The sequence below is a fragment of the Oncorhynchus gorbuscha genome, linkage group LG12 (genome assembly GCF_021184085.1).
Source record: "Oncorhynchus gorbuscha isolate QuinsamMale2020 ecotype Even-year linkage group LG12, OgorEven_v1.0, whole genome shotgun sequence".
Lineage (NCBI taxonomy): Eukaryota > Metazoa > Chordata > Actinopteri > Salmoniformes > Salmonidae > Oncorhynchus > Oncorhynchus gorbuscha.
In genome coordinates, this window is record NC_060184.1 from 45,441,187 (window position 1) to 45,455,597 (window position 14,411).

General features: G+C 40.5%; 1 protein-coding gene across 5 annotated transcripts in view; it reads left to right on the forward strand.

Annotated features, from left to right (window-relative positions):
- The window catches only part of LOC123991052 (transmembrane protein 108-like), a 99,303-nt gene extending 94,993 nt beyond the window's left edge, over positions 1-4,310 (forward strand). For 4 of the 5 annotated variants that reach the window (XM_046292195.1, XM_046292196.1, XM_046292197.1 and 1 more), the window contains exons 5-6: positions 2,062-2,075; positions 2,873-4,310. In XM_046292195.1, coding sequence (XP_046148151.1) covers positions 2,062-2,075; positions 2,873-3,047 — 189 coding nt within the window. In that variant the 3' untranslated portion in view covers positions 3,048-4,310. The remainder of the gene's footprint in view (positions 1-2,061; positions 2,076-2,872) is intronic. The other variant, XM_046292199.1, reaches the window with a different exon arrangement.
- The last annotated feature ends 10,101 nt before the right edge of the window (positions 4,311-14,411 follow it).

Below are 14,411 nucleotides of genomic sequence, written 5' to 3' on the forward strand. Positions count from 1 at the left end.
GCCACTTTTATTATTAGACCAAAGAGGACTTCCTGTAGGATATGAGAAATGTTACACTTGAGGGGAAGGGCCTGTATATAATGTTATTGCTAAATTACAGCCCTGGGTCTGGCACTCAATTGCTTTAGAGGGGACTTATTATTTAAGTGAAAGGGCCTATATGTAATGTTGTTGTGAAGCCTTGATTGAGCATGGTATAATGGGCATTTAGTCCAATTGATATAAGCTGTGTGATGGCATGGGTTAGAGTTGAATGAATATGGAACCTATATTCATACAGGCATTATACAATGTTGGGCTCCTCTAAATTAGGCTCCTCAACTTGACATGAATTCAGTGATGATACAGAAAATGTAAATCAACGAGCCAAGTGTTGTTGCCAAAAATTTGCACACACCTACTCATTCCAGGTTTTTATTTTATGTTCTACATTTTAGAATAATATTTAAGATATCAAAACTATAAAATAACGCTTATGGAATCATGTAGTAACCAAAAAAAGTGTTAAACAAATCAAAATATATTTTATGTTTGAGATTCTTCAAAGTTGCCACCCTTTGCCTTGATGAAAGCTTTGCACACTCTTGGCATTCTCTCAACCAGCTTCATGAGGTATTCACCTGGAATGCATTTCAATTAAAATGTGGACTTGTTAAAAGTTAATTTGTGGAATTTATTTCCTTCTTGATGTGTTTGTGCCAATCAGTTGTGTTGTGACAAAGTAGGGGTGGTATACAGAAGATTTATTTATTAAAATAACAAGTCCATATTATTGCAAGAACAGTTCAAATAAGCAAAGAGAAACAATAGTCCATCAATCCAGAAAATTGCAGTCGCAAAAACCAACAACCGCTATGATGAAACTGGCTCTCATGAGGACTGCCACAGGAAAGGAAGACCCAGAGTTACCTCTGCTGCAGAGGATGAATTTATTAGAGTTACCAGCCTCAGAAATTGCAGCCCAAATAAATGCTTCGCAGAGTTCAAGTAACAAACACATCTCAACATCAACTTTCAGAGGAGACTGTGTGAATCAGGGCTTTATGGTCAAATTGCTGCAAATAAACCACTACTAAAGGACATCAATATGAAGAAGAGACTTGCTTGGGCCAAGAAACATGAGCAATGGACATCTTTGTGAGACGCAGAGTAGGTGAACGGATAATCTCCGCATGTGTGGTTCCCACCGTGAAGCATGGAGGTGATGGTGTGGGGTGCTTTGCTGGTGACACTATTAGTGATTTATTTAGAATTCAAGGCACACTTAACCAGCATGGCTACCACAGCATTCTGCAGCTATACGCCATCCCTTCTGGTTTGCACTTAGTGGGACTATCATTTGTTTGTCAATAGGACAATGACCCAAAACACACCTCCAGGCTGTGTAAGGACTATTTGACCAAGGATAGTGATGAAGTGCATCAGATGACCTGGACTCCACAATCACGCGACCTCAACCCAATTGGGAAGGTTAGGGATAAGTTGGACCGTAGAGTGATGGAAAAGCAGCCAACAAGTGCTCAGCATATGTGGTAACTCCTTCAAGAATGTTGGAAAAGCATTCCTCATAAAGCTGGTTAAGATAATGCCAAGAGTGTGCAAAGCTGCCATCAATGCAAAGGGTGTCTACTTATAAAATAGATTTTGATTTGTTTAACAATTTGAGGTTACTACATGATTCCATGTGTTATTTCATAGTTTTGATGTCTTCACTATTATTCTGCAATGTAGAAAATAGTATAAATTTAAAAAAGAACTTGAATGAGTAGGTGTGTCCAAACTTTTGACTGGTGCTGTATGTATGTGGACTATAGTGCCATTTGCTGTAAGATTAATGGTGAAGCTAAAATGTTCCACTTCAACGAATCATTTTGGTGTAATTTTAGACCTTTAGCTGATCCTCTATTTAGTCCATGACATTTCAGTTCACTCTATTGACGTATTTTTGTTGCTATGAAATCTTACCGGCTCTCTTCTCATCTGCATACTGACCACACCTCTCTGGTTTGTCCTCTTTGTTTTTGTTCCCTCCATCGCTTTCTCTCTCCTCCGGTGGTGCAGGAGTGGATGCCGAGGTTGGAACATGTTTAGGATGCTCGTGGTGACACACGGGTGTTGTGTTGCGTCCCTGTTTTATTCCTCCTCTCACTGAAGCTTTGCCTCATCCCTTCCTCCCTCCATCCATATTGTTCTGTCCTAAAGTGCCTCTAGCTTGTCTGGTGCCTTTACCATAGGGATGAATTGTGAATAGATTTATCTCTATGGCCGTTACAGTCAATATCTATTGCTTATTTTTCCTGAATAGCCTTTTTCCAGTGCAACCTAGAATATCTATATATAGTAATTAGTTTATGTTAGGGTTTGGGGTATTTTCAGTTAGAATGTACCTCTCTTTTTGTAGGGCTCATACTTCTGAATCAATGTGTTATTTTTTTTTCAGCTTTTTCCGCACCCCCCCCCCCCCCCCCCACCCCCACCCCCCACCCCATGTCTTTTAGCTGAGCAACCGCCACTATTTCTCTCTCCCTCTGCTGTGTTGCGTTTTCTGCTGAGTCACCCCTCCTTTCTTTCTTTTCTCTGTCATGGAGCCTGTTCAACTCTCGTCTCTCCTTCCCTCTATTTTTCTCGATGTGTGTTCTCTCTGCTAGCGTAATCATTCAGCCATCTTTTGTACTCATGAGAATGGTTTGTGTCTGCCAAGTCACAAAACACTCTGCCCTGAATCTCACAAGCCTTTAGAATCAGCTAGTATTTCTCTTCTATAGTGTGTACCTGGCATGAATCATGCCCATTTTATGTGATGTAGTGTCTTGCTAATGTGTATGTTGTGTGTCTGTGTGTGTGTGTGTGTGCATGTGTGTGTGTGTTCCAGGAGACGTGTCTACCCCCTAACGGGGACTACAGAAACAGCGGGGTGGTGCTGGTTAACCCTTTCTGCCAGGAGACCTTGTTCATCAACAGAGAGAAGTCCTGCGACATCTAGAGAGGAGGGACGCTGGTCTTGTGGCCATGTCCTGAAACCACCAATACAAGACTGTCAAAAATAAAAGTCTGACTTTCAAAATTAAAGTCCCCCGCCACTGCTTTCTCCCTATTCTCCCACCACTGTCATGTTTATACATGTGGTAAATCTTCAGAGACTTTATACTGTACATTATGAATATATAGACCAAGATTAAAAGAAGAGCTAATAACAGACACTATTTACTATGAGGGTGCGCCCGCATATTTTTCTGATGTGCATTTTCTACAAATGCTTATTTGTGATAAGCGTTTTTATGTCTTTATAAACCACTGAGTATGTGTGATTTCCATTTTGTTACAGTGGCTTGATGGTGAGAACATTGTGGATGTGGTCACTTGAATTCTGCTTTAGAGAGAAGATATTCTGTAAGAACGTTATGTTTCATTTTCTTTTTAATCAAACCCCAAATAATTACTGAAAATCCTGTTGAACTTGAATTCTGTACCTACGAGATTTAGGGCAATGTTTGTGAGACCAGGTTTTAGTAGAGGCAATGGAGGTATTATAATTTGAACTGCCTCTGTAGCATGGGGACTGTCTGTGTGTCTCTCTCTTTGCCTATCTCTCTCGCTCTCTGCCTCTCTCTTTCTCTCTGCCTCTTTGCCTCTCTCTCTCTCTATTTGTTTTATGGAGTAGATTTTGGTTTTGGCAGATTTAGTAAAGGTTAGACGTTAAACAAACCTCATTGTTTGTTTAACGTCTAACCTTTACTAAATATTTTGAGACCAAACTTATTGTAACCTCCCTCCATAAGTACAGTACTTGTCCAGGAGCTTAAACTATGTTTATTATTGTAATGTATAGATTGAATGATATTTTATTTCATTTCTGGTTGTAGAAATGAAAAAGTTCATAGAAATCATGACCAATGAAAATACTGAGATATTTTATCCTGAATATTTACTGTGAGCACATAGTGGCAGTTTAATCAAACATATGTATTTTGTTTCATTATCAAATCAATTTCAGTTTGTCATGCTTTACTTTTGCTTTGTCACATATTTATATTTACTAAATACTGCGTCCGTTTGTCACATTGTGAAACGCTGATCTGTTAAATCATACTTCCCTGTGTTTGAAGATTTTGTTGAATATGTTGTCAATCTACTGGATATATGTCGCTGCAATGGGCATGTGGTGCCATACCAGAGAAAGGGTATTTTGCTACATGTAGAATGGAGAGGAGGGGCAGTATCTTTGGTCCACCGTCATGTCTTTTTTTGTGTCGTAGCATACGCTGTACTTTTTACAGCTGAGCAATAAAAGAGAAAAGCTTTTAACATTCTCTGTGTTTTACTCCTTCCACTCATCAATGAAGACTGTAATGACGCTTGTTATTGTTGCATATTAACTGCATAGTCCTCCTGGGAAATTCTTTGTGCCACTGCCAAGTATAAACTGGGATAAAATGAATTCATATTTTTGGCCTTTTATTTTGTTAACCTTTATTTTAATTGACCATGAACACCCCCTTGCTGACCCCAGCTAAACTTTGCTAATGCTTATCTAGAGAGCTTCAGTACTTGGAGTTCATTAATGAGCTGTCACTTTCTCCTCCCAAGCCAAAAAAAAACACTTCAATATTTTACAAATTCAAGTACAAGATATACTTTTCTGGTATATATTAAAAGGTGCAGAAATCTCTCTGCCATTTCCTGGTTGCTAAAATTCTAATAGTTCACATAATTTCAGTTCATGTGACAAAACAAGCAGTCATTGTGTGGAGATTGTACCATCTCAACCGCTGTGAAATATATTTTCCATAACCAACAATATTGTATTTACAGCTGTTTGAAGCTGGTGTACAAAAGTAAAAGTAAAAGATGCAAGAACTAAACATAAGAATGGGAAGCATAGAATTAGCGCACATAGAACAGATCTACTGCTTCTCAGACTGGCTTTCAACGAGAATGACAGATTTATAACACATATCTATGTGAACTGGTTCGGGATGCCCCCCAAAAAGTTACATATTACAGCTTCAGTACACTATACATATACTATCATTTAACTTAGACACACTTATTAAATGTGTACTTTAAATTAATTGTTATTCAGTGTTTTAGTTCAGTGAGCTCAAAGTATTGAGACAGTGATAAATGTTTTGTTTCGGCTCTACTCCAGCACTTTGGATTTGAAATGATGCAATGACTATGAGGTTGTATGCATTTGTTTTGGTTCTTTCAGATTAATTTGTGCACAATAGAAATTAATGGTAAATAATGTATTGTGACATGTTGGAGTCACTTTTATTGTAAATCAGAAATAATGTTTCTAAACACATTTACATTCATGTGAATGCTACCATGACTACGGATAATCCTGAATGAATCGTGAATAATGATGAGTGAGAAAGTTACAAGACGCACAAATATCATATCCCCAAGACATACTAACCTTTCACCATTACAATAACAACAATTTGGACACAACCAAAACAAATAGCAAACGCATCCAACAAATGTATAGAGTCACAAGCTTGATGTATTCATTACATGCTATGAATATGGGACCAACAGTGGTGGGAAAAGTATCCAACTATCATACTTGAGTAAAAGTAAAGATACCTTAATAGAAAATTACTCAAGTAAAAGTGAAAGTCACCCAGTAAAAATACTATTTGAGTAAAAGTCTAAAAGTATTTGGTTTTAAATATACTTAGGTATCAAAAGTCAATGGAATTTTTAAAATATACTTAAGTATTAAAAGTATAAATAATTTCAAAGTCCTTATATTAAGCAATCCAAACGGCACCATTTCTTTATTAATTTTTATTTACAGATTTCCAGGGGCACACTCAGACATGATTTACAAACGAAGTATGGGTGTTTAGTGAGTCTGTCAGATAAGAGGTAGTAGGGATGACCAGGGATGCTCTCTTGATAAGTGTGTCAATTGGACCATTTTCCTGTCAAAATGTAACGAGTACTTTTAGGTTGTCAGGGAAAATGTATGGAGTAAAAGGTACATTATTTTCTTTAGGAATGTAGTGAAGTGAAAGAAAAAGTTGTCAAAAATATAAATAGTAAAGTACAGATACCCATGTCGTGGAAATTTCCTCTATTTACCAAATCATGGGAGCAAACCACACACACACACGTCATAGTTATAAAAGTCCATCTTTAATTATATGAGCTCTTATCACAATCCTGTGACTCTCAGATAAATTCAGTGTCTCCCCAGTGAATTTTCTGAGAGTCCCCTTACAATGCAACTGAGTTCCCTTAATAGCAAAGACACACATAGTCAGACAGCATAGACATAACTCATCGTTCAGCTTTGTCTCCTTTCATAAACCAAATCCTCCATATCAACAGGCATATATTAAATTGTCATTTATACAACCCACTCTAAACACAAACTCCTGGACAAACTCACGGAAAGGAGAGTGACCCTACAGGTCAATAAAGAGGGAGCATAGAATGATTCCACACACTGCAAATCCTCCTTTCCCCACTCGGAAAGGTAGGGAGTAAAAGATATGTTTACACATGATGACACTTTGACCTCTCCCCTCTCATATGGCCCAGGCAACTTAGTCCTGACATAGAAAAGATAACTACCAATGGCCACCACTATAGTACAACAAAATACATTCTTATGAGAAGTAACTTACACACATTAGATGAATATTAAACATCTTACAAATGTTACCAACAAATTCTGATAATTCCACGACACCCAAAAAAACTACAATATGTAAGTAGTACTTTAAAGTATCTATACTTAAGTACTTTACAACACTGGGGACCAAATACTTTTTACTACTTTAACACACATAAGTTCATCTCTCCATATACTTTTAGTCCTGTAAAACTGGGGGACTATGCATAAAAAGTGCTGCAATTTCAAAACCCAATATGGATTGAAATACCCTCAAATTAAAGCTGACAGTCTGCACTTTAACCTCAAAGTTGTTGTATCATTTCAAAGTTCTGGAGTACAGAGCCAAAACAACAAAAAGTGTGTCACTATCCCAATACTTTTGGAGTTCACCGTCATTACACTTAAGCACACTATTAAAAAGAGTACTTCAATTGTAATATAGTACATTAATTCAAAATACACTTGTAATTGTTTTTAAATTGAGGCATTCCCAGTAAAGCATTAAAACAATCAATCAACAATCAAGAAAAGTGCTAAAAATAGCCCACATTAACATATGCAGCCTGAGAAACAAGGTCCATGAAGTCAATAACTTGCTTGTACCAGATGACATTCATATTCTGACTATCTCTGAAACTCAGATAAAACATTTGATGATACAGTGGTAGCAATACATGGTTATAACATCTACAGAAAAGACAGAAATGCAACAGGGGCGGGAACCACATTCCTGTAAAGTTTAGAGAGGATCTCATGTTAAATATTGTTGAAGTAATATGGCTACAGGTTCATCTGCCTCACCTAAAGCCCATTCTGGTGGGAAGCTGCTATAGACCACCAAGTGCTAACAGTCAGTATATGGATAATATGTGTGAAATGCTTGATAATGTATGTGATATCAACAGAGAAGTATATTTTCTGGGTGATTTAAATATTGACTGGCTATCATCAAGCTGCCCACTCAGGAAAAAACTTCAAACTGTAAACAGGATCAGGTTGTCAGTCAACCTACTAGGGTAGTTAAAAACAGCACAGGAATTAAATCATCAACATGTATTGATCACATCTTTACTAATGCAGCAGAACTTGGCTTTGAAGCAGTATCCAAATCTGTAGGATGTTGTGATCACAATATCTAGGAAAACCAAAGTTCCAAAGGCTGAGCCTAATATAGTGTATAAGAGGTCATACACATTTTGTAGTGATTCATATGTTGATGATGTAAATCATATTTGCTGGTCCGTGGTGTGTAATGAGGAGCAACCAGAAGCTGCACTTGACACATTTATGAAATTCCTTATTCCAGTTACTAATAAGCACGCACCCATTAAGAGAATGACTGTAAAAACTGTTAAATCCCCTTGGGTTGATGAGGAATTGAACATTTGTATGGTTGAGAGGGATGAGGCAGAAGGTATGGCAAATAAGTCTGTCAGCCCAACTGATTGGTCAACATACTGCAAATTATGAAATCATGTGACTAAACTAAATACAAATAAACTATACTATGAAACAACGTTACGTTATATAAAGAATGATAGTAAAAAGCTTTGTGGCACCTTAAATGACATTTGAATCAGATGGCTAATTCATCACAAAGCCCACTTATATTGCCAACTACTTTAATGACTTTTTCATTGGCAAGATAAGCAGACTTAGGGATGACATGCCAGCAATAAAAGCTGGCACTACACATCCAAGTATATCGGACCAAATTATGAAAGACAAGAATTGTACTTCTGAATTCCGTAAAGTCAGTGTGGAAGAGGTTAAGAAATTATTGTTGTCTATGAACAGTGACAAGCCACCGGGGTCTGACAATCTGGATGTAAATTTACTGAGGATAATAGCAGATGATATTGCCACATCTTCAATGTAAGCCTACTAGAAAGTGTGTGCCCTCAAGGCCTGGAGGGAAGCTGAAGTTATTCCGCTACCCAAGAATAGTAAAGCCCCCTTTACTGGCTCAAATAGCCAACCAATCAGCCTGTTACCAACCCTTAGTAAACTTCTGGAAAAAATAGTGTTTGACCAGATACAACGTTATTTCACAGTAAACAAATTGACAACAGACTTTCAGCACACTTTAAGGAAGCACACTCACCAAACACAGCACTTAAACAAATGACTGAGGAGATGATTGTGGACTACAGGAAAAAAAGGACAGAGCACGCCCCCATTCTCATCGACGGGGCTGCAGTGGAGCAGGTTGAGAGCTTCAAGTTCTTTGGTGTCCACATCACCAACAAACTAATATGGTCCACGCACACCAAGACAGTTATGAAGAGGCAAAACCTATTCCCGTCAGGAGACTGAAAAGACTTGCCATGGGTCCTCAGATCCTCAAAAGATTCTAACAGCTGCAACATCAAGAGCATCCTGCTGACTGGTTGCATCACTGCCTGGTATGGCAACTACTCGGCCTCTGACCGCAAGGCACTACAGAGGGTAGTGCGAATGGCCCTGTACATCACAGGGGCCAAGCTTCCTGCCATCCAGGACCTCTATACCAGGCGGTGTCAGAGGAAGGCCCTAAAAATGGTCAAAGACTCCAGCCACCCTAGTCATAGATTGTTCACTCTGTTACCGCACAGCAAGCAGAACCGAAGCACCAAGTCTAGGTCCAAGAGGCTTCTAAAACAGCTTCTACCCCCAAGCCATAAAACTCCCTAACATCTAATCAAATGGCTACCCAGACTACTTGCAATGCCCCCCCCCCCTTTACACCGCTGCTACGCTCTGTTATCATCTATGCATAGTCACTTTAATAACTCTACCTACATGTATATATTACTTCAACTAATCGGTGCCACCGCACATCGACTCTGTACCTGTACAGAGTATATATGTATATAGTCTCGCTATTGTTATTTTACTGCTGCTCTTAAATGACTTGTTACTTTTATTTCTTATTATTATCTGTATTTTTTTAACTGCATTGTTGGTTAGGTGCTCGTAAGTAAGCATTTCACTAAGGTCTACACCTGTTGTAATCGGCACATGTGACTGATAAAATGTGATTTGATTTGGCTGAGAGAAATTGATGCTAAAATGATTGTGGGGGTTATCTTGTTAGACTTCAGTGCAGCTTTTGACATTATCGATCAAAGTCTGCTGCTGGAAAAACGTATGTGTTATGGCTTTACACCTCCTGCTATAATGTGGATAAAGAATTACCTGTCTAACAGAACATAGGTGTTCTTTAATGGAAAGCCAGTGTGTTTATGTATGCGGATGACTCAACACTATACACGTCATCTACTTCAGGGAGTGAAATCCCTGAAACACTTAAAGATCTGCATTTATTTTCAGAATGGGTGGCAAGGAATAAGTTAGTCCTAAACATTTCAAAAACTAAAAGTATTGTATTTGGGTCAAAACATTCACTAAACCCTAAACCTCAACTAAATCTTGTAATAAATAATGTGGTAATTGAGCAATGTAATGATCTTAGTCTGTTGTTTGTAGAAAGTCAGACCGAAATGCAGCGTGTAGGTTACTCATGACTTTTAATGAAGCTAATACGGTACATGAAATAACGGAAGAAGAAAACAACAAACGAATGAAACTAATACAGCCTATCTAGTGACTAACACTAAGACAGGTACAATCACCCACGAAATACAACGCGCACTCAGGCTACCTAAATACGGTTCCCAATCCGAGACAACTAGAATCAGCTGACTCCAATTAGGAATCGCCTCAGGCAGCCAAGCCTAACTAGACACACCCCTAATAATACACACTCCCAATTAATACAAACCCTAATACGAAATACAACATATAAACCCATGTCACACCCTGGCCTACCCAAACATATAACAAAAACACAAGATACAATGACCAAGGCGTGACAAGCAAGTTGAGGTGACTAAACTGTCATGGTCAAAAGATTTTTGATACAACAATAGCTAAGATGGGGAGAAGTATTTCCATAATAAAGAGCTGCTCTGCCTTCTTAACAACACTATCAACAAGGCAGGCCCTAGTTTTGTCACACCTTGACTACTGTTCAGTAATGTGGTCAGGTGCCACAAAAAAAAGGACTTAGGAAAATTGCGATTGGCTCAGAACAGGGCAGCACATCTGGCCCTTGCATGTACACAGAGAGCTAATATTAATAATATGCATGTCAATCTCTCCTGGCTGAAAGTGGAGGAGAGATTGACTTCATCACTACTTGGCATGTTAAGTGCAACGAGCTGTCTGTCTAAACTACTGGCACACAGTTCTGACACCCATGTATACCCCACAAGACATGCCACAAGAGGTCTCTCACAGTCCCCAAGTCCAGAAAAGACTATGGGAGGTGCACAGTACTACATAGAGCCATGACTACATGGAACTCTGTTCCACATCAAGTAACTGATGCAAGTAGTAAAATTAGATTTAAAACACTGATTAAAAAAACACCTTATGGAACAGCCGAGACTGTGAAGCAACACAAACAGGCACAGACACATGCATACACACACACGATAACATACGCACTATACACACACATATATTTACCACTGTAGATATGTGGTAGTGGTGGAGTAATGGCCTGAGGGCACACAGTGTGTTGTGAAATCTGTGAATGTATTGTAATGTTTAACATTTTTATAAACTGCCTTAATTTTGCTGGACCCCAGGAAGAGTAGCTGCTGCCTTGGCAGCATCTAATGGGGATCCACAATAAATACAAAATAGATTTGTTTTAATGAAACTGAGAGATCAAGTACACTACAAGTACACTCTTGGAAAAAAGGGCTCCAAAAGGGTTCTTCAGCTGTCCCAATAGGAGAAACCCTTTTGGTTCCAGGTAGAACCCCCTGTGGAAAGAGTTTGTCATGGAACCCAAAAGGGTTCTAGCTGGAACCAAAATTGGTTATTCAACAGTCGAGGAACCATTTTATGTTCTAGATAGCACCTTATTTTCTAAGAGTTGTGGCAGACCAGGGGGTTTGGTCAATCAGCCCCTTGATTACCCACCAACCACAATCAGCCCCAATTAGTCCTGGCCGGAGAGCCCCTCGAGACCTGGCGCATACAGCAGAGGGAGCCAGCACCGCGTGATGTAGGGGCCTGTCTGTCATCAGGCCTCGGCGAGTCTCACCCTGGTGGCTAACCTTCTGTATTTGATCCCCATCCTCAACATAGCCTTCCTTCAGGCCTTGGGGATTAGATATGTCCTCTTTTGTACCGTTTCCCCGGGCCGGGTGCGGACGTGGTGGCCCGGCATCTGGGAGAACATCGCAATGTTCCAATCGACGAGCTCTCAGAGCTTTTGCTTCTGGGCCGTGTCAAGGTCCTCTTTGCTCAGGACCACCACTGGTACCGTTGGCGTCCTGGGTCCCGACCATAACATGGCCAAGGCTGTCCTCTCGTGCCAACTCTTTAATAGGTTCACATGGTAAATCTGTTGTGGTATCTGTCTCCCCAGCTGCCGTACGCGGTAATTGACAGATCCCAGCTTCTCTATCACCTCGTATGGTCCGTGCCACGTTGTCAGGGATGTACTTTCTGCCGTGGGGATTAAGACCAGCACCTTGTCTCCCACCTGAAATTCTCAGGGCTGGGTTCCCCGATTGTAGACCTGGGTTTGGGTGAGTTGGGACTTTTCCATACGCTCCCTTACTGCTGGCCATATGGCTGTCATCCTCTCACTCATCATCTCCATGTGTTCTACCATGATGCGTAAGGGAGTCGGCTGGGCTTCCCACACCTCCTTGGCGAGGTCCAGTAGCTCCTCCCACAGAGGAGCTCGAAAGGGGAAAACCCGGTGAATGACAGGGGCACTTGTCGGACAGAGAACATTAGGTTGGTAGTAGCTGGTCCCAGTTCTCCCGTCCTGCTCAATGACCTTCCATAGCATTTGTTTGAGTGATCTCCTCCAGATCTTTCATTAGGTGAGACATGAACTCGTTTGGATGCGATTCAGTAGGCACTCCTCCTTGTAGATTCCGGATTTCCTCAACGAGGCGGGCATTTTGTAGCCGCTGTTCCTCCAGTGTTCTTTCCTGAACTGCCTGTTGTGCTTTTGGGCCCAGACGAACTGAACTATCAACTCCTCCATGCTGATGCCGCGTAAATGTCAACCGTGATCTAACCACGTTAACAGAATGCCACGCATTTTCCACCACTTGTCGCAGACCAGGAGGTTTGGTCAAGACGTTTGTAGAGAATAGACACAGACAGAATTTTATTAGCTCGGTTTAAAGGGTGCTTATTTTAACCTTTATTTAACCAGGCAAGTCAGTTAAGAACACATTTCAATGACGGCCTAGGAACAGTGGGTTAACTGCCTGTTCAGGGGCAGAACGACAGATTTGTACCTTGTCAGCTCGGGGGTTTGAACTTGCAACCTTCCGGTTACTAGTCCAACACTCTAACCACTAGGCTACGATGCCGCCCCGGCAGAGAAAATAATAGGTCTCTTCCAGGACACATCCTCCGGGATACCGTCTTCTAGGCTCCGGTGTCTTGATGTGTCCTGTGGAGAACAAAACCAAGCTCCCTCCATTATCTCTGGTACTGAGCACGACTAGACTGGAGTAACCTGCCCTTCTGGCAGCTTTATGGGACTCGTCCAGCTGGTGAGCAATCAGTCCCTAGATTACTCACAAACCACAATCAACCCCAATTAGTCCTGGCTGGAGAGCCCGTCGACACCTGGCACATTCAGCAGAGGGAGCCATCACCTCGTGATATAGACTCCATCTGTCACCAGGCCTTGATGAGTCTCCCCCTGGTGGATAACCTGCTGTACGCCACAGAGTGTATAGTTTCTGTGCCAAAAATGAGTTTCAATGTACTTTCTAAATTCCTATTCAGAAGAGTGCAGAGAAAGAGAGCCGTTACAATGTATACATTTCCATCCAATCAGTGACAGATTTTCATGCAAATATTCTAAAATACGCATAAAGAAAATATGCGGATTTTCCCACCAGTGGTGTGTTTCCACCAAACTGAATTGTTGTGGATAAAAATCCGTGCATGATGACTAGGGCACACAAAATATACCTTTTCGCTTAAGTTTTCATGTACGGAATAGAAATCTAAAGTTCCATGTGTTTCCATTGCATTTAAAACCTATTCGATAGTTTTGAAGCCATTTTGCCACAACTTTGGAAGTATGCTTGGGGTCATTGTCAATTTGGAAGACCCATTTGCGACCAAGCGCTAACTGATGTCTTGAGATGTTGCGTCAAGATATCCACATAAACTTTCCTCCATCATGATGCCATCTATTTTGTGAAGTGCACCAGTCCCTCCTGCAGCAAAGCACCCCCACAACATGATGCTGCCACACCCGTGCTTCACGCTGGGATGGTGTTCTTTGGCTTGCAAGCATCCCCCTTTTTCCTCCAAACATAACAATGGTCTTTATGGCCAAACAGTTCTATTTTTGTTTCATCAGACCAGAGGACATTTCTTCAAAAAGTACGATCTACGGTCCCGATGTGTAGTTGCAAACAGTAGTCTGGCTTTTTTATGGCGGTTTTTGTAGCAGTGGCTTCTTCCTTGCTGAGTGGCCTTTCAGGTTATGTCGATATAGGACTCGTTTTACTGTGGATATAGATACTTTTGTACCTGTTTCCTCCAGAATCTTCACAAGGTCCTTTGCTGTTGTTCTGGAATTTTATTTTCACTTTTCACACCAAAGTACATTCATCTCTAGGAGACAGAACACATCTCCTTCCTGAACAGTATGACGGCTGTGTGGTCCCATGGGGTTTATACTTGCGTACTCTTGTTTGTGCAGATGAACGTGGTACCTTCAGGCAATTGGAAATTG